Raw genomic sequence first — 21,508 nt, 5'->3', positions numbered from 1 at the left:
CAATGCAGGAGTCGCAGGAGACGAAGGTTCAATCTCTGGGTCAGGAAGGGCCCCTGGAGGAGGAAATGGCACCCACTCCAGTATTCTTGCCTGGAGAATCCCATGGACAGAGAGGCCTGGGGGGGCTGCAGTCCATGGGGGTCACAAAGAGTCAGACATGACTGAGCAACTGAGCACACATGGATCGGATATCCGGGTGGACATGCCAAGAAGGCAGTTGATATATGAGGCTGGAACTCTGGGGATTTTTAAGTCCTAGCGTGAAAATTAGAGCCATTGTCAGGAGATGCTGTCTTATAGGGCCCTGCGCTACCATAATTGGGTCCTTCCTCATGGGGTTTTGGAGTTATATTTTCATTTCCAAGTCCTCACAAATCTGAGGAGAGTTGAAGAAAGAGAAACGTGGAGGGCTGTTCTTCTTGGACATTCCTAGGCACCCCTAGCCTGTCTGTGGTGAGATCCCCAAGCATGGGTCTATATCTCCTTTGCATAAAAGGCATGATAGAATGCTGTGAGGCTCACACAGGGCGGGCCTTTCTTACTTGCCTCTGGCAAGGGATCATCCTTAAAGATAGGCCACATATTAGAAAAAATACATGAAGACTCAGGACTTCACTTTTTCAAGGTGACTGGCCTCTTCTCTCTACTCATGTGGATTTAGGCCATATACTTCCCACCCTGTAGTCTTACTTGCTACAACTGAGCTTCCTGAAGGCATGCTTGGTGCTCAGTGCATAGTAGGCCTGCAGAAAAGAGTTTCTTGAATTGAATTGGCAATAATGGAGAGTTGATGATATGCTTTTTAAAGTAAACACATCATGATGATATATTGTCCCAAAATGACAAATTAGAAAACATTTCTGGCTTTACAGAAGGATTGTTTTTCTAAGGCTTCACCATATGTGGGTGCTCAGCTGACTCTTAGACTTCATCATAGAATTTCTTCAAGTAATAAGCTCTCGAATGCCTTCTGTTTTCACGTTAACTTTTCAGTAATGTGAATATTGTGTTAAATTAAGACATAATTCTTCTCTGTATTATTCAAAGAAAACACTTCTAATATAATATCTCATTCATCTGCATAAGAATTCTGAAAGTTAAATGGACTTTTCTAAGCATTAAAGCACACCTACATATACTCTAAGCATTAACACACACACACATGCACTCACTTTTTTTCTGGTTATAAAAATAATGTAAGCACATTGTGGAAAATACAAAAAAGGAATCAACCATAATCTAACCCTAGAGATAAACGAGGCGTTAATATTCTAATATTATTTTTTATGTACCTTATACACAGCAGGAATTGTGTTGTGTGTTTATTTATACTCTTTCTTTTTGCTTAATAGTAAATTGTACACATTTTCTCTGGTTTCTAAGAGCACTCCATGAACCTCTTACTGGTTGCATAATAATATACCGTGTAGATACCTTGTAAAATACTTGGTCTATGCATCACACTATGAAGACATCTTTGTGCATTCATTGTTGTCATAATACTTATTGTTTGTTTTAAGATTTATTTCAAGCACTGGTCAAAGGTTATGAACATTATGAATATATTTTTGAAGGACTGTGCTCTGGAAAAGTTGTAGCATGAGGGCCAACTGTGCATTTTCAATTTTTGATATACATTTTAAAATTATAAATTTACTAAAGTATTTACTTCTTTAATAGATGGAAATGGTATGATTTAAAATTTTTTACTTTTAAATAGACATCACTTTTTAGAGCCACTTTAGGTTCACAGCAAACTTGAGCAGAAAGTGCAGAGTTCTGACTTACATACCCCCTCTCCCCACATAAGCACAGCCTCCTGCACTGTCCTTATCTGTAGCATAGTGGTGCATTATAATGGTATGGTTTTATTTCCTGTTTCTTTGCTTATAGAAAGACTAGACATTAAAAAAAAGTGTCATTTATTTTTAGCACCTGTTTTGTGAATTGCACTCATGTTCTTTGCTTAGTGATTTTTTAAAAAAGATTTATTTATGTGTTTTATTTTTTGGCTGTGCTGGGTCTTCATTGCTGTATGCAGGCTTTCTTTAATTTTGACTAGTAGGGGCTACTCTTCATTGTGGTGTGGAGGCTTCTCCTTGCAGTGGCTTCTCTTGTTGTGGAGCACAGGCTTCAGTAGTTGTGACGCAGGGGCTTAGTTCCTCTGTGACATGTGGGATCTTCCCAGTCCAGGGATTGAACCTGTGTCTCTTGCATTGCAAGGCAGATTCTTAACCACTGGACCACCAGGAAAGCTCTGCTTTGTGACTTTTTTGATTGAGAAGCAAATGAAATTATTGGTTGGAGCCTTTGTCATTTGTACAGTGTCTAATGCAGTGTTTCTCCAGGAGGGATCTATGAACCATGACCTTCTACATTTCTGGGCCCTTGCTTTGGTTCCCTGGGAGTGGGATCCAGAAACCTGTGTGTTTAACAGGCCATGTGGGCATCCTTACACACCCCAGAGATGGCGGAGAATCCATAGTCATAAGCCTTATTAGAAACAAAGATTTGAAGCATTATGTACCAAAAAATAAGTATTAACTTTCTATTAACTGTAACAATAAGCATTATTTCCTATTAAAAGAGAAAGAGCTCACCAGCACATTCTCATCAGTGGGAGAGTGTCAGAACCAGATTAGTCAGATCTCAAGTTTTCTTGCAAGAACGTGTTCTGATGACTAACATTTTATTATTCACAGGTGATTGTAACTGGCTTTGCATTCTTCTATTCTGTTGAGAAGGTTCATTCAGAAAAAGCTGGAAACTACAGCAAATCAGATAGGTCTAGCAGTTCCAAATTCCTTTCAGTGAAATTTTTTTTACTGTCACTATCGGTGTTACTCAGTCTATAGTGACTTCAGCCAAATTTCCAATAAAGCAAATGCAGAATCTTCATATTCCTCATTTCTGTTTTTTTACAAGGAAGTTTGAAAATCCTTAAAGCATGTATGTAAGTGTACTTTTCTGCATATATGTTGTACTTAAAAAATAGTTGATAGTGGGACTTCCCTGGTAGTCCAGTGGCTAAACTCTGTGCTTCCACTGCAGGGGGTACGGGTTTGATCCCTGGTTGAGGAACTAAGATCTCCCATGCCGCATGGTGTGGCCAGTAAATAAATAAATTAAATTTAAAAAATAGTTGATAGAAGGGAGCACAGAAGCAGTTTATGCAAGGCATAAACATATTTTCTAATGGAGCTTGCCTGTTTATTTGCAAATTGGACTGCAAATTGTCAGGATACCAACAATCATCAAATTTCCAGAAATGGTAGCAACCAAGTAGCTATACATGAATGTATCTTTAAATGTCTAGATTGGTGTAGGAGGTAATAGGAAGGTCAGTGGCTTGGTGTGCCTTCTTTCCTATCCCCAATTCTAGGGCCACCTTCCTGATCAGCTGGGATGGGCAGGCAGGAAGGCCTGGGGGAGCCAGCAGAGTCCTGGCCTGAGAGAGTATGAGAGTGAGGTCCTGGACATGGTGGTTTAGGAGTCAGAGCGAGAAGGCCAGTCTCCCTGGGCTCATGCACCCTGTGATTGAGCTGGTCTTCTGCCCTCACAGGCTAGGCAGGCTTCGGAGAGGAGACTGCAGAGATGCTTCCTCCTGGCTCCTCACCTGGCTGGATCCTGGCTCTGTGAGGGCACTGGCTGCACCTCCAGCTCTTCAGCTTCCTCCACCATACCCTTCAACTAAACTTGCTCCAGTGAGCGGAGAGCAAAAAGAGATGTCACACCTAAGGAGGCCCAGCAGCCAGAAGGAGGAAGAATAAGCATAGAGATTAAAACAAACCTAAACAAAGTAGGAGACAGGTGGACCTAGAGTGAAAAATAATTAGGGCATGTTATGGACTGAATGTTTGTGGCCCCCACCCCCGCCCCCATCAAATTCATGTTTGAAGCTCTAACGTCAGTATGATGGCTTTTGGTATTTAGAGGTGGGGCCTTTGAGCAGTAACTAGGTTTAAGATGAAATCATGAGTGTGGGGCCCTTATGGGATTAGTGCTCTTACAAGAAGAGGTAGAGCTCCGTTTTTCTGGCATGTGAAGACCCAGTGAGAAAGTAACATTCGGGAAGCCAGGAAGAGAGCCCTCATAGTACATACTGGCACCCAGATCTCAGACTTCCTAGCCTTTAGAACTGCAAAAAAATAAATATTTATTGTTTATTTATAAGTTACTCTGTCTGTTTACTATTTATAAGGTATTTTGTTATAACAGCCCCAGCTGAGTAATAAGACAGAGATTAAGGAGATCTGAATACAACATAAAATTTCTTCCTTGAACTTAAATTTGTAAAAGTCAGTAGAGACACAGATGATTGCTTTTATGAATTGAATTACTTGCCTATGAGGGAAAATAGATGAAGTGCTGAAAAATCAGTGGCAGACGCAAAGAGAGAGAAATCATGAGGAGGAAGATATAAGACTTGGAGGACGGATCCAGGACAACCAGCATGTGAATAATAGGAATTGCAGAATGAGACAAAAAGCAGAGGGAGAAAAAACAATAATAGAAGAAGAATGTTAACCTGAGTTGAAGGTAAATCTGAGACTACAAACTGAAATGTTCAATGAGTTCTAGGTAGAAATGAATTTTTAAAAAAATCCACAGTTGTTTTCCTGATAAAAATCCTCAACTCCGAAGATGAAAAACAAGCATCTAGGCATAAGGAGCCAAGGTACTTTTAGGGGAAGAAGCATCAGACTTCCTGTCAGCTTCACAGTTCACCAGGAGGAAAGGCATTTATGTCAAGAATTTCATACCCTTTCAGTTTATCACCCATCCTTCACCATGAGGGTGGAAGAGAACAGACACAGCAGGGATCCAGAGGGTCTTTCATCCAAGTGTCTGGTCTAAGGAAAATGCTGGAGGAAGGACTCTAACCAAAAGACAGTGATGGTGCCCGGAGATCCTGAGGCGGGGGAAAGGAAAAGGAGAAACACAAAAGATAATTGGTGATCTTTAGAAAAAGACCTATCATTTCTAATGAGAACTAAATATATAACACAGGAGACTCTACTCAGTGCTCTGTGGTGTGGCCAATTCATTGTGCTGTGCAGCAGAAACTAACATTGTAAAGCAACTATACTCAAAAAACCCCCAAACCCTATCATTTCATATAAATGGATATCGATAAATTTAACAGAAGCCTTAAAAAAAGAAAGAAGAAGAAAAAAAAGATACTAAAGAAGGGCCATTCAAGCAAAATTCTAATTGTATCTCAACTAGAAGTACTGAGTTATTTTAGCAAAGAATGGCTGGTGTGGGGAAGAGCAAGAGAGGACAAAAGTAAAAATCCTTCCACGTAAGTCATCCTGGGTGAAGGGTGAAGGAGGGTGGGTGTGCCTCATGTGGAGGAGAGCAGTGCTGTGCAGGGAAAGAGCCAGGAGTAGGTGCAGATATGGTTATAAAGGTTGGGAAAGGTGAACTGAGCCATTCATGGACCTTTGATGGCCAGGGACCTTTGATCCCCAGATAACAAGGGGAGAAAAGGTAATGCATAGTGACCTGATTAAACCAGGCAAAATAGGGGAAAGGAGAAGGGAAACAACAACAAAAAGCAACATAAATTGTAAATGTAAAGTGAGATGTAACAATAAAGTCCTGCTGTATAGCACAGGGAACTATATTCAATATCCTATGATAAAGCATAATGGAAAAGAATATGAAAATGTATACATATGTGTATGTATGTATTAATATGTATAAATATGTATATATGTATGTATGTATAACTGAGTCACTTTGCTGTGCAACAGAAATTAACGTAACATTGTAAATCAACTACAATAAATTTTTTTTAAAAAGTGAGATGGAGGGACAAACACAAACAGAAAGCAGCATAATGTCGTGATTGTGAGCACAGTCAGTGAGCCAGACTCCTGGTGCCACTCCCAGCTCCCTCGTGTATTGACTGTGGCTTTGGGCAAGTACTGCGTCCAAGGTAAGAGAAACCCAGGTAAGACAGTGGGCACTGAGAGAGGGGATCAGGGGGCAGACAGACTGAAACTACAGTCACGGACAACTAGCCAATCTGATCACATGGACCACAGCCTTGTCTAACTCAATGAAACTAAGCCATGCCGTGTGGGGCCACCCAAGACGGACAGGTCATGGTGGAGAGGTCTGACAGAATGTGGTCCACCGGAGAAGGGAATGGCAAACCACTTCAGTATTCTTGCCTTGAGAACCCCATAAACAGTATGAAAAGGCAAAAGGATAGGACACTTAAAGATGAACTCCCCAGGTCAGTAGGTGCCCAATATGCTACTGGAGATCAGTGGAGAAATAACTACAGAAAGAATGAAGTGATGGAGCCAAAGCAAAAACAACACCCAGTTGTGAATGGGACTGGTGATAGAAGCAAGATTCGATGCTGTAAAGAGCAATATTGCATAGGAACCTGGAATGTTAGGTCCATGAATCAGGGCAAATTGGAAGTGGTCAAACAGGAGATGACAAGAGTGAACATCAACATTCTAGGAATCAGTGAACTAAGATGGACTGGAATGAGTGAATTTAACTCAGATGACCATTATATCTACTACTGTGGGCAGGAATCCCTTAGAAGAAATGGAGTAGCCATCATAGTCAACAAGAGTCCGAAATGCAGTACTTGGATGCAATCTCAAAAATGACAGAATGATCTCTGTTCGTTTCCAAAGCAAACCATTCAATATCACAGTAATTCAAGTCTATGCCCTGACCAGTAACGTGAAGAAGCTGAAGTTGAACAATTCTATGAAGACCTACAAGACCTTCTAGAACTAACACCCAAAAATGATGTCCTTTTCATTATAGGGGACTGGAATGCAAAAGTGGGAAGTCAAGAAACACCTGGAGTAACAGGCAAATTTGGCCTTGGAGCACAGAATGAAGCAGGGCAAAGGCTAATAGAGTTCTGCCAAGAGAACGCACTGGTCATAGCAAACACCCTCTTCCAACAATACAAGAGAAGACTGTACACATGGACATCATTAGATGGTCAACACTGAAATCAGATTGATTATATTCTTTGCAGCCAAAGATGGAGAAGCTCTATACAGTCAGCAAAAACAAGACTGGGAGCTGACTGTGTATCAGATCATGAACTCCTTATTGCCAAATTCAGACTGAAATTGAAAAAAGTGGAGAAAACCACTAGACCATTCAGGTATGACCTAAATCAAATCCCTTATCACTATACAGTAGAAGTGAGAAATAGATTTAAAGGACTAGATCTGATAGACAAAATGCCTGATGAACTATGCATGGAAGTTTGTGACATTGTACAGGAGACAGGAATCCAGACCATCCCCAAGAAAAAGAAATGCAAAAAGCAAAATGGCTGTCTGAGGAGGCCTTACAAATAGCTGTGAAAAGATGGGAAGTGAAAAGCAAAGGAGAAAAGGAAAGATACACCCATTTGAATGCAGAGTTCCAAAGAATATCAAGAAGAGATAGGGAAGCCTTCCTCAGCAATCAATGCAAAGAAATAGAGGAAAACAACAGATTGGGAAAGACTAGATCTTTTCAAGCAAATTGGCGATACCAGGGGAACATTTCATGCAAAGATGGGCTCAATAAAGGACAGAAATGGAAGGGACCTAACAGAAGCAGAAGATATTAAGAAGAGGTGGCAAGAATACACAGAAGAATTGTACAAAAAAGTTCTTCATGACCCAGACAACCATGATGGTGTTATCACTCACCTAGAACCAGACATCCTGGAATGTGAAGTCAAGTGGGCCTTAGGAAGCATCACTACAAACAAAGCTAGTGGAGTGATGGAATTCCAGTTGAGCGATTTCAAACCCTGAAAGATGACGCTGTGGAAGTGCTGCACTCAATATGCCAGCAAATATGGAAAACTCAGCAGTGGCCACAGGACTGGAAAAGGTCAGTTTTCATTCCAATCCCAAAGAAAGGCAATTCCAAAGAATGCTCAAACTACCGCACAATTGCACTCATCGCACACGCTAGGAAAGTAATGCTCAAAATTCTCCAAGCCAGGTTTCAGCAATACATGAACCGTGAACTTCCAGATGTTCAAGCTGGTTTTAGAAAAAAGACAGAGGAACCAGAGATCAAATTGCCAACATCTGCTGGATCATCAAAAAAGCAAGAGAGTTCCAGAAAAACATCTATTTCTGCTTCATTGACTATGCCAAAGCCTTTGACTGTGTGGATCACAATAAACTGTGGAAAATTCTTCAAGAGATGGGAATACCAGACCACCTGACCTGCCTCTTGAGAAACCTGTATGCCGGTCAGGAAGCAACAGTTAGAACTGGACATGGAACAACAGACCGGTTCCAAATAGGGAAAGGAGTACGTCAAGGCTGTATATTGTCACCCTGCTTATTTAACTTATATGCAGAGTACATCATGAGAAATGCTGGGCTGGAGGAAGCACAAGCTGGAATCAAGATTGCTGGGAGAAATGTCAATAACCTCAGATATGCAGATGACACCACCCTTATAGCAGAAAGTGAAGAAGAGCTAAAGAGCCTCTTGATGAAAGTGAAAGAGGAGAGTGAAAAAGTTGACTTAAAGCTCAACATTCAGAAAACTAAGATCATGACATCTGGTCCCATCACTTCATGGCAGATAGCTGGGGAAACAGTGGAAACAGTGGCTGTCTTTATTTTTCTGGGCTCCAAAATCACTGCAGATGGTGATGGCAGCCATGAAATTAAAAGACACTTATTCCTTGGAAGGAAAGAGAACCTAGACAGCATATTAAAAAGCAGAGACATTACTTTGCCAACAAAAGCCCATCTAGTCAAGGCTATGGTTTTTCCAGTGGTCATGTATGGATGTGAGAGTTGGACTATAAAGAAAGCTGAGCGCTGAAGAATTGATGCTTTTGAACTGTGGTGCTGGTGAAGACTCTTGAGAATCCCTTGGACTGCAACGAGATCCAACCAGACCATCCTAAAGGAGATCAGTCCTGGGTGTTCATTGGAAGGACTGACGTTGAAGCTGAAACTCCAATACTTTGGCCACCTGATGTGAAGAGCTGACTCATTTGAAAAGACCCTGATGCTGTGAAAGATTGAGGGCAGGAGGAGAAAGGGACGACAGAGGATGAGATGGCTGGATGACATCACCAACTCGATGGACATGGTTTTGGGTGGACTCAGGGAGCTGATGATGGACAGAGAAGCCTGGCGTGCTGCGGTTCATGGGGTCGCAAAGAGTCGGACATGACTGAGCGACTGAACTGAACTGAACTTGGGCAAGTTACTTGACTACTTAGAGATTTCACCATCTGTGAAATGAGGATAATAACAGTCCCTCCTGTGTAGGGTGTTGTGAGGATTAAATGAGTTAACATACCTACAGCACTTAGAACAGTGCCTAGTATAATTAGACCAAGGAAATGTTTGCTTTATTATTCATAAAGTATAGTAGCAATTTTAATATTAGGTAAGATGAAGTAATATTACAAGCACTAAATCACATTAGGAAAGTTATTATATAATGGCCATGGCCACTTTGATCTTAAATCTGTATGTGCCAAATAAAATGGCAGCTAAATACAGTAAATGACATTACAAATGAAAGGAGAACTTGAAGACATTTTACAGTGAGAGAATTCAAGATCTAGTAGGCAAAAATATATAAGATCTAGAGAAAATGAATAATAAGTCCTTTCTTGGTGGTCCACTGGCTAAGACTACTCCATGCTCCCAATGCAGGGGGCCTGGGTTCGATCCCTGGTCAAGGAATCAGATCCCACATGCAGCAACCAAAAGTTCACATGCTGCAACAAAGACTGAGTGCAGCCAAATAACTAAAAACTTTTTAAAAAGAAAAGAAAATGAGTAATGGAATCAGCAAACTCAGTCTAATATGCAATATTGAAACTTTTGTTCTTTGAATAGTTTTTTTGCATGGAACTTTTGAAAAATCAGTCATATATGACAAAGCAAATTTTAATACATTAAAAAATTAGGTATATTACAGACCATACGTTTGATCATAAAGTAATACAATTAGAAATAAATAATAAAAGTGGTGAAAAAACTTGAAAATGAAGAAATTCTAAGTAATTCTAAAGATACTTAGATATCCTTAGACCAAAGAGGAATTCAAAACTGATATTAAAACAGTGAAAACACTTTACACCCAACCTATGCACACAGCAAATGCTGTACTAGAGGGAAAATATCTTCATTATTAAGGAAGAAATAGTTAAAATAAAGGAACGTGGTGCTCATCTTTTATTTTTTTTAATTTTATTTAGTTTTTATATATTTATTTTTTTACTTTGCAATATTGTATTGGTTTTGCCATACAGTGACATGAATCTGCCATGGCTGTACATGTGTTCCCCATCCCATCCCTCTGGGTCATCCCAGTGCATCAGCCCCGAGCACCCTGTATCATGTATCGAAACTGGACTGGTGATTCGTTTCACATATGATCATTTACATGCTTCAATGCCATTCTCCCATATCATCCCGCCCTCTCCCTCTCCCATAGAGTCCAAAACCAAAAGTTAAAAAAGAAAGCTAAAGAGAATTATTCATAAATACTTAGGCTGACATCAGACAAATCGGAAATTAAAAAAAAATGACTGAAAGGGGAAGGATCCTGTGAGAAGTCAAAAGCTTTCTCTTTGGAAAGATGGAAAGAGAGTGGTTAGTGGGGCAGGGAGTGTGGAGGACAGAATATGGGGAGTGGAGGAGGGAAGGGAAAGAAAGGGATGAGCAAAAGGATAATGAAATGTTCAGAGAGACATCTGATACAGACTTTTGCTTTTGAGGGATCTCCTGTTCCCTAGGATTCAGGTTTTCTTGTCTGTCTGTCTCTCTTTAAGTGCTTCAGTCTCAGATTCTTTGCTAGTTTGGCAGGCAGCATTGCAGCATGGTTGGGAGCACGGATTCTGGAGCCAGGAGGCCTGGGCCAGCCCCAGCTAGCCACTTGCTCTCTAGATGTGTCAGTTCAGCTGTTGGTGCCTCACTTCCTGGTGTGTAGCACAAGGATCCTGAGAGTGCCTCCCTCACAATGCTGTGTGGATCTGTGCATGTCAGCATGTAGTGCAGCCCCAGGCTCCTCCCAGGACGTGCTCAGTAAACTTCAGGGATATCCTCTTCATCACCATCATTCCTTTGCAGATTTCCCGGGATGGATGCTCCTTGAGGTCATGCTTTTGTGCTGGGTCACTCCATCTTTCAGCAGTTCTGCTTTCGTTTAATGTCTTTTCTCTGAGATGCATTCTACCATTCCAGTATAAATATTGTTACCGAATAGGTACTAGAAAGAATCATTAGCATTTGTTGTATTTACCATGTAATAGGCATTGTGCTAAGTGCTTTACATGCATTATCTTATGTAATTTCCCGTAAAGTGGCCTTAAGACTATAGTCACCGTTACTATCAACAGATGAGGAAAAAGAAGCTCAGAAAGCTCTAGACACTTGCTCAGGATCACACAGCTAGAGGGACTGACATTTGAACCTCTTTGTCTGATGTTCCTCTTTGCCCCTTTTTCTTGATTTATTACTTCTCAGATTTAGGGATTGTTTGCCTAAAACAATGACAATCAAAAAGCCGCACTGGAGTGGGGTAAGACCTCTGTACCGCCTTCCACGAGTCCAGGCTCCTAGTCTCAGCTTTGCCTCTGCCTATGGCGGGACCTCCATCCAGTCACCTGACATCTGAGTCTCAGTGTTTTTACTGGTAAATGCAGGCCCTTGGTCTGAGTGACATCTCTGAGGTCTCTCTCTAAGCCCCTGGTTCTCTGTGATTGTGTACATCAGGTGATGCTTACAAAGGAGCCTCTTCTGAAAGGAGTTAAACATTCTTATTTTTGCCAGAAGTATCAAATGCGTCTGTGGTACCTTGTGAGTTCCCGGATGACCTCGTTGGTGTTTTTGTGTGTTGCCCAGGTACTCCAGGAGCAGATCCGTGCCCGGGACAACATTAGCTACGGAACTAATTCTGCCTTAAAGACCCTGGAGATGAGGCAGCTCTCTGGCCTGGGAGATCTCCGGGGAAGAGTGGCCAGGTGGGTAGTCAGGTATTTGTATCTCTGTGTATCAAGAGTGATTTTTCATCAACTTCATTTTAATGGGGGATATATTTATGATGTGCCAAAGCAGAGTCTTTGTCTTCTAGTACATTGTCTCCTTTGTCCATAAAATCTACTGGTGAAAGTTAGACCTTGTTTTGAGTAGCTCTGATTCAACTGTACTTCTGTAGTTGGAGCTGTGTGTGTGGGAGGTGATGAGCGGAGGGCTCAGTTGACCTGTGTAATTTGCTAGATTAATGTTATATTTATTGAGCCCAATAATACAATGTTGGAACTTATAGTTTGTGTGTCTTTTTTTGGAGGAGGGCGTTTTATATATCTCATTTATTAGCTAAGATGATCAGGACTAACTGATTTAAAAAATTTTATTAATAAAGTAAATCTAACATTTATTTTTTCTTATTTTAAATAAATTTTTATTGGACCATAGTTGCTTTACAGTGGTTGGTGTGTCTTTTTAAAATTTCATTTTCTCTGAGGTATGGCAGAAATCAACACAATATTGTAAAGCAATTATCCTTCAATAAAAAATAAATAAAAATTTTTAATCTTTTCATTATTCTTTTTTATTACCTTTTCTGAAAGTATTGGTCCATGGTAGATTTTACACTTGAAAAAGAGACCTTTCCTTTTGGGTAGTAGGAAGAGTGCTGTTCGAGGGACTCACTACTGAAAAAGTGCCCCGTGGACCAACCAGGAGCATCCCTGTCACCAGGGGCTTGTCAGGAATGCACAATCTCTGAAGCATTCTTGGGCCTCTTCTGCCCTCTGCTGATATTAAGAGTCAAGAATGAGGGTACATGGGAGCCGTGGAGTTAACAGGCAATTTGAATCAGCTTGCAGTGAAAGTGAGGGTGGTCTGCAGAGAGTGGGAAGGGAGGAAAGGATCCAAGATCTCTTTGGACCAGACAGGGTTTTAGAGGGTATTTGTGCCAACAAAACTTGAAGGACTCTGAATATTGGGCCTGTGAATTCAGGTTTGCTGGATGAATGTCGGTTTCATAGCAGAGGGCTCCTGGTTGCCACTCTTGTGTGATTTCTCTCCTCATCTGGGTGAACTCCAGTCTCTGTAAGGCCCTTGGTAACAGGTACCCCCTTGACTGCCTTATGGCTCTCTCCCTTTGCACTGTACTTTTCATCAGTGATGAAATAACTGCTTGTTATTCCCTGATTGGATCAGGCTCTCCTATATCTGTGCCTTTGTGCTTGCTGTTCTTATACCTGCCCTCTCCCCTTCTTCTCTAACTTCTGCTGCTGCTGCTAAGTCGCATCAGTCGTGTCTGACTCTGTGTGACCCCATAGATGGCAGCCGAACAGGCTTCCCCGTCCCTGGGATTCTCCAGGCAAGAACACTGGAGTGGGTTGCCATTTCCTTCTCCAATGCATGAAAGTGAAAAGTGAAAGTGAAGTCACTCAGTTGTGTCAGACTCCCAGTGCCCCCATGGACTGCAGTCTGCCAGGCTCCTCCATCCGTGGGATTTTCCAGGCAAGAGTACTGGAGTGGAGTACCATTGTCTTCTAACTTTTAGTCAGCCCTTACAGTTCAGCTTAAGTTTCACCTCCTCCAGGAAGTTTTCCCAGATGCTGTTCTCCTGAACTCACCTACCACTCTCTGTGCTGTTGAGTCTCTGTTGCCTTGGGGTGGAGTACTTCATCTTTTTGTAACCTCAGTGCATAGAACAGTCTCTGGAAGACAGTAGATACTCAACAAATGTTTATTTGGATGAATTAAAGATTTGGAAAATCACTGTTAATTGGACTTGAAGCTTTTTTTGTGTGGAGATCAGCTGAAAGGAAACCCCAGCTCTGTTATTTCCTCTCAGAATTGGAAGGATCTAAAGAGCTTCAGAGCTACAAGGCAGAGTAGGAACTTCAGGAGAACTCTAGAAATTTTCCTAGTCACTTGAGTTGCAGATGAGGATTGAGTGGTATATGGAAGAGGCTTGGTGTGTACATGAGATGGAGTGAATATAGAGCGGATAGGACCTGTTATTGTCTCAGGGGCAGCAGCCATGAAATTATCCTTGTAACACTGGTTCTAATTACAAAATGAAGAAATTGTTTTGAAATACTTTCAGAAATTTTACATTTTCCCTCTGCAGTTTCTTATTAACATCTCTACCCAGCTTGTTCCTTCTCTGTTACAAATGCTTTTACTCTGAAACAGTGAAAATAATGTGTTGTGAGCTCCACATATTTTTGCTTTATTTTGTGACTCTATTCATCTTTCTTCTGGAATGCTAATGAGACTTTGATTATTGAAAAAAACTCATGTGAAATAATTCCTGGGGAAAGTTTTAACTTTCTTGCATTAATTATGTCATGGCCTTGAAAGGATATGAACTTTTTAAGTGATAGTCTTGAATTACCAGGCTGCAGTATTATTTCAGGTTTTAGTTTATAGTGTTCATGGATCCATTGGTGAAGTAATTGATAGGAAACAGACCCTGATACCTCCCTGGAGAGCCAACAGGAAAGGGCAGAGGATAATTCTCTATGGAAATGATAGACACCCTTACTCCACTAAGCAGAACACACCTGAACAGGACTGTCTCAGAGAGTTTCCCATTCCTCCCGAACCCAAAGCCTGGAGTCTAGCTTCTCTGTTCCTACTGGGACATTTGGTCCATTTTTTGCCTTACCATCTTTATTTGTCCAAGACTCAGTGGCTTCCTCCACTTTCCTCTCTGAGATCTGTTTGCACGGTATCAGAGGAAAAATGTTCCTCTAAAACATGGTATCAGTTTTAGAGGAAAAATACTTGTATACTGAGGCAGGTGTGCAAGTTCCCTCAGATTAGGTCCAGGTGCAAAGAAAAAAAGAAACAGATTGGACATCATCAAGTTAAAATTTTTTGGCCGTTATAAATAATGCTGTTATGCACATTCACATACGAGGTTGTGTGGTCATATGTTTTCATTTCTCTTGGATGTGTATACCTAGGAGTATAGCTGTTGAGTAATATACTTTGTATATATTATAACTTTTTATTAAAAACTGGATGTTTAGGTAGTATATTGTAGCAATCCTGGAAGCTGATGCCCTTAGGCTTGTTTTTGTTGTTTGTTTGGTAAAGTGACTTAGCTGGACTATGTTAGTGATGTCTGTTTCTCCCACAACATGAAGCCTCTCATGTCAGGATTGATGCTGATCCTCAGAGGCTACACAGTCAGCCTGTGATGATAGCAGTTTTCCCAAGGCTCTCTGTGACCATCTCTTTCCTTCATATTTTATTAAGCTGCCTGCCTCTGTTGGTGACACACCCAAATCTTAGGCTCCACTGATTCCTTGCAGATTGCTCTACTGTTTTTTTCTTTCCTGTTTGCTTACTTTTTTCTTCTTTGCAATTTAATCATTTTAAATATTGCTTTTATTGTATTATTATACAACCTAGTATCCCCAATATATTTCTTTTTTAAGTTGTAGTATAATTGATTTATAATATTATGCTAGTTTCCGATGTATAGCACAGTGATTCAATTATACATATATGTGTGTATATATATGTATATTTTTCAGATTATTTTACCCTTATAGATTATTACAAAATATTGAGTATAGTTCCCTGTGCTATACAGTAGGTCTTGTTGGTTATCTATTTTATATATCTCAATGCATGCATGCTCAGTCATGTGCGAGGGGGTTCTTTGTGACCCCCATGGACCATATATAGCCTGCCAGGCTCCTCTGTCCATAGAATTTCCCAGGAAAGAATACTGGAATGAGTTGTCATTTCCTTCTCCAGGGGATCTTCCCTACCCAGGGATCGAACCTGTGTCTCTTGAGTCTCCTGCATTAGCAGGCAGTTTCTTTACCACCTGAGTCACCAGGGGAGCCCTATTTATATATAGTAATATGTATCCATTATGTTCTACTGTTTTTGACAATGTCCTAGGATGTAAATTGCTGTATAGTCTGATTCAGTTAAATCATCACCAGCATTTAAGGGCTAATGATGTATACATATAATAATTATATATGATAATAATAATTATATATGATAATTACTATAACATGGAAGATGGGCAGTCTAATGTTTTAAGTTTCATTGCCTTTGTTTTTTTCAACTTACATTAGCTTTATTGCTGTTGATTGAAAGAGATCAAACTGGAACTAGAGCTATTTCATGCAAATACCTTTCACTGCAATTTAATAACTAGCAGAAAACAAAACCAAACCCCAAAACCCAAAGCACTCTCTCAGTGTGTATGCAGTCATGGGCACCTAGGAATTTAAGTTGATAATAGTCATATGATGTGTTTTTATATCATGAAACCCCTTTTATTTTTACTTTTTAAAAATTAATTTATTTTTTAATTGAAGGATAATTGCTTTACAGAATTTTGTTGTTTTCTCTCAAACCTCAACATGAATCAGCATAGGTATACATATATCCCCTCCATTTTGAACCTCCCTCCCATCTCCCTCCCCATTCCACCCCTCTAGGTTGATACAGAGCCCCTGTTTGAGTTTCCTGAGCCGTACAGCAAATTCCCATTGGCTGTCTATTTCACATATGGTAATGTAAGTTTCCATGTTACACTTTCCATATATCTCACCCTCTCCTCCCCTCTCCCCATGTCCATAAGTCTATTCTCTATGTCTGTTTCTCCATTGCTGCCCTGTAAATAAATTCTTCAGTACCATTTTTCTAGATTCTACATATATGCATTAGAATACGATATTTATCTTTCTCTTTCTGACTTACTTCATTTGTATAATAGGTTTTAGGTTCATCCACCTCATTGAAACTGACTCAAATGCATTCATTTTTATGGCTGAGTAGTATTCCATTGTGTATATGTACCAAACTTCTTTATCCATTCATCTGTTGATGGACATCTAGCTTGCTTCCATGTTCTAGCTATTGTAAATAGTGCTGCAGTGAACTATGGGATACATGTGTCTTTTTCAATTTTGGTTTCCTCAGGGTATATGCCTAGGAGTGGGATTGTTGGGTCATATGGTGGTTTTATTCCTAATTTTTTAAGGAATCTCCATACCATCTTCCATAGTGGCTGTATCAATTTACATTCCCTCCAACAGTGCAAGAGCATTCCCTTTTCTCCACACCCTCTCCAGCATTTACTGTTTGTAGACTTTTTGATGATGGCCATTCTGACTGGTATGAGGTGATAGCTCACTGTAGTTTTGATTTGCATTTCTCTAATAATGAGCAATGTTGAGCATCTTTTCATGTGTTTGTTAGCCATCTGTATGTCTTCTTTAGAGAAATGTCTGTTTAGGTCTTTTTCCCACTTTTTGATTGGGTTGTTTGTTTTTCTGGTATTGAGTTGTATGAGCTGCTTGTATATTTTGAAAATTAATCCTTTGTCAGTTGTTTCATTTGCTATTATTTTCTCCCACTCTGAGGGTTGTCTTTACACCTTGCTTAGTATTTCGTTTGCTGTGCAAAAGCTTTTAAGTTTAATCAGGTCCCACTTGTTTACTTTTGTTTTTATTTCCATTACTCTAGGAGGTGGGTCATAGAGGATCTTTCTTTGATTTATGTCATCAAGTGTTCTGCCTATGTTTTCCTCTAAGAGTTTTATAGTTTCTGGTCTTAAATTTAGGTCTTTAATCCATTTTGAGTTTATGTTTGTATGTGGTGTTAGGAAGTGTTCTAATTTCATTCTTTTACATGTAGTTGTCCAGTTTTCCCAGCACCATTTATTGAAGAGGCTGTCTTTGCCTCATTGTATATTCTTGCCTCCTTTGTCAAAAATAAAGTACCCACAGGTGTGTGGGTTTATTTCTGGGCTTTCTATCTTGTTCCATTAGTCTGTGTTTCTGTTTTTGTGCCAGTACCATACTGTCTTGATGACAGTAGCTTTGGAGTATAATCTGAAGTCAGGAAGGTTGATTCCTCCAGCTCCATTCTTCGTTCTTAAGACTGCTTTGGTTATTTTGGGTCTTTTGTGTTTCCATATGAATTGTGAAATGTTTTTGTTCTAGTTCTGTGAAAAATGTCATTGGTAATTGATAGGGATTGCATTGAATCTGTAGATTGTGGTTGATAGTATAGTCATTTTCACAGTATTGATTCTTCCTACCCAGGAACATGGAATAGCTCTCCATCTGTTTATGTCATCTTTGATTTTTTTCATTAGTGTCTTATAATTTTCTGTGTATAGTTCTTTTGTCTCCTTAGGTAAGTTTATTCCTAGATATTTAATTCTTTTTGTTGCAGTGGTGAATGGGATTGATTCCTTAATTTCTCTTCCTGATTTTTCATTGTTAGTATATAGAAATACAAGTGATTTCTGTATATTGATTTTATATTCTGCAACTTTGTTAAGTTCACTGATCAGCTCTAGGAATTTTCTGATACTATCTTTAGGGTTTTCTATGTATATTATCATGTCATCTGCAAACAGTGAGAGCTTTACTTCTTTTCCGATCTGGATTCCTTTTATTTCTTTGATTCCTTTTATTTCTCTGATTGCTGTAGCTAGGACTTCTAGAACTATGTTGAATAATAGTGGTGAAAGTGGACACCCTTTCTTGTTCCTGATCTTAGGGGGAATGCTTTCAGTTTTTCACCATTGAGAATAATGTTTGCTGTAGGTTTATAATATATGCCCTTTACTGTGTTGAGGCAGGTTCCTTCTATGTCCATTTTTTGAAGAGTTTTTTTTTTTTTTTTTTTTTTTTTTTTTTTTTTTTTTTATTCCACATGGATATATTTTATTTATTCTGAGTATGTAAGTCTTAAACAGTGCAGTAATAATTGGCAGTTTTCTGACAGTTCTATTTTCTTGATATTAGATACAGTTCTGAGCACATATGTCAGCTGAACTGAAAAAAAAATGCAAGTCTCTTCATGTGATACAGCAGTAAGAAGTGGGATGCCATTGTCTGAACAAATGACTCAAAGAGATGAATATTAATGTACGATAGAGACAGAAATATTGCTGAACTCAGTCTGTTTCCAGAGGTACTATCTTCACATCTTGCCATACCTGATCCTGGTTACCCTTCCGGTTGAAAAACAAACCCATCTTGGGGAAGGCAGGTGTCAGGAGGAGAGAAAAGTGAAAATGCACATTATTACTGAATACATCATTTTAGAACAGAAAAAGAGGGGGAAGAGAGTATATTTTCAAATGAAAAATGGCTGTCACATCTGGACACATTCCACGGAGTGGATGAAAATAGCCTACAAGCTAATTAAGCTCCTTTCTTCTCACTACAGAGATGTTTTCTAATATGAATAATAGTAATTAACATAATCTGGCAGCAGCACAAATCTAGAACTTTTTAAGGCTCAGTGTGTCACTATTCACGAGTAGGGTATATTTGGATAATAAGAGTCCCACCATTTATTTTATTTATACTCTTGACCCAGCAAGTATGACTAAGGGAGTCCTTATGGCTATCTTCAGCATAAATCTTCTATGACGGCTTTGACTTTATAACCCACTCAGCACTGGGGTTGAGTTGATACAAGTCCTTCATGTAAGTGTCGTCATCGAGGCAGCGTTCCCCAATATTTCCTCCAATTTCATACAAAAAAACTTCCCCATTCTTGAGAGTCTGGGCAACTCCACTTTCTTGGCTGAGAAACCTGGCAAGTACATCACTGGCTTTGAGTTCTTCAGTTAGCTGTATTGCCATGGAAACTTTCGAAAGATGGGGAGCTTGTACTCGAATCACTCCCTGAGGAACGTCAGCATCATTTGCACTCTTATCTTGCTTTTCATATTTTTCTCGATCATAAGCCATTTTCTTCAGCAATTTCTTCATGGCTTTTTTATCTTTTCTATGATTTTCAGTATTTTGCTTCCTCACTTGGTTGACAATAAACTTGGGAATTGTCCACAGGAGTTTTTGATACTTAATCAGTAAGTGCATGATATTAGCTATCCCGGCTGCCATTACAAATTCTCGCTGTTCGCCGGACTTCAAACCCAATGTGTGATACATGAAGAGATTTGGGGCCATGACCATTGCTACATTCATGATTGTCATTTTATTTTTCTCTTTATTGTCTATGACTCTTTGGAGAAATTCAAGCAGGGCCTTGAGTGTGTCTCTGTTTGCATCAGGCAGGAGGATGACAAGAAGGTTCAAAGCCTGTAGTTGTTGCTTCCTGGTTGGAAGATTCTGGACAGCCTGGAAAGCTTTGAGATATTCTACACTGAGCAGTGGCTGGGGCAGCTCCCGGATAAAGAGCTTCAGCAGGCTGGCGGCATCATGCTGCTTGACACTTTCCCAATTAAAAGTCCCTTCATAGAACTTTGCTTCTAGTTCTTGGCAAAGATTCTTGATTCGAACAGCAGCTCCAGGGATTCTTAAGAGACCTTCAGTTTCCAAACCTCCCTCTTCAATGCGAGAAATCAGTTTTTGAAATATCAAGGGTATTCGAGTTCCTGGTACTTTCTTCTGATCTTGTTCTAACAATACTGTCAATGGGACACAAAAAAGGCCAGAATCTTTTGTTTTGATTTTCACAGCTTTCTGTTGTTTCATTTCAACACCCAAGACATCATAGAGGGCAGTCAGCTCAATCAGGGCTAAATGGCAAACTTTCTTCATGTCCTGGGGTGCTAGGTCACCAATCCTGGTGGTGCCTGTTTTGTCTTTTGGCACTCTGTAAGTCAGTAACGCTGCATCGTCACCTTTGATCCTCTGGATCTTCTCTCTGGAGCTCTCTTTCTGACTGACAGCTTGCTCTGCAAATGATACCTCCAGGTTGATGTCTGTTTCAGAGGCAGGTGCCTCCTCAGGCACCAGTGGGGTCAGCTCCTTTCCACCAACACCTAGATGAGATGCCTGGTCATCTTTTCCTCTGTATTTGTTTTCATCTGTTCCGACTGATTGTGATTCTGTGCCATCTGGAGCCTCCTTTTCTTTTGACCCTGTCTGTTGAGCAAATATGTCTCTGACGTCAGGAACCTGGTACTGTTTGTTTTTTTTCCTCAAGGTCTGGGAGACAGTCTCTACTCGTTTCTGCACAGCTGCCGCCTGCGTCCGGGTCAGTGTTGATAAAAACACCATGCTCTCTTGGGGATCTCCAGCAGCCTCTCCAAAGAGATTGGACAAACCAGCCTCCTTAAGCCACTCTTCTTCCAATTCTCCCTCATCAGGCTCTTTGACAACCACCACCTCTTGATCATCTTGTCTGTTCTCATGAGATTTCTTGATATTTTCTAGTTCAGTCCAATAAGCTTCCATAGATAGTTCATCCAAAGAATCCTGGGAACTTGATCGATCAAATGGAGGTCTTTCTGTAACTTTGGTGACTTCCTGGTTCATAGTATACTGGCCATATCGTCTCGAGGCGGCTTCCTCCCCGCCCTTGCCATGGCTCCCCCCCAGGGCCTGGTCCTTGCCGCTGGGGTGGTAGGCAGTGAGCACAACTGCCTGGGAATTGGAGAGCCAGCCTTTTGAAGAGTTTTAATCATAAATGGGTGCTGAATTTTGTCAAAGGCTTTTTCTGCATCTATTGAGATGATCATATGGTTTTTATCTTTCAATTTGTTA

The 21,508-nt window shown here is 40.2% G+C and overlaps 1 protein-coding gene and 1 pseudogene across 12 annotated transcripts in view; one reads left to right on the top strand and one right to left on the bottom strand.

The window, feature by feature from the left end:
- Positions 1–21,508, top strand: part of FAM81A (family with sequence similarity 81 member A) — a 160,019-nt gene that overhangs the window by 95,880 nt on the left and 42,631 nt on the right. For all 11 annotated transcript variants that reach the window (XR_014059433.1, XR_014059432.1, XR_014059431.1 and 8 more), the window contains one exon: positions 11,880–11,998. Coding sequence is in view for 8 of the 11 variants with exons in the window: in XM_081510009.1 (XP_081366135.1) it covers positions 11,880–11,998 (119 nt within the window). In the remaining 3 variants the exon portion in view is untranslated. The remainder of the gene's footprint in view (positions 1–11,879; positions 11,999–21,508) is intronic.
- LOC145513488 (rho GTPase-activating protein 18 pseudogene) lies at positions 18,776–21,402 on the bottom strand (annotated as a pseudogene). Its single transcript, XR_014059430.1, has one exon. The product of XR_014059430.1 is annotated as a rho GTPase-activating protein 18 pseudogene (transcript).

Source organism: Giraffa tippelskirchi, chromosome 7 (genome assembly GCF_054371585.1).
Source record: "Giraffa tippelskirchi isolate mGirTip1 chromosome 7, T2T-mGirTip1v1.2.pri, whole genome shotgun sequence".
Taxonomy (NCBI): Eukaryota; Metazoa; Chordata; class Mammalia; order Artiodactyla; family Giraffidae; genus Giraffa; species Giraffa tippelskirchi.
This window is presented reverse-complemented; position numbering and strand designations above follow the sequence as displayed.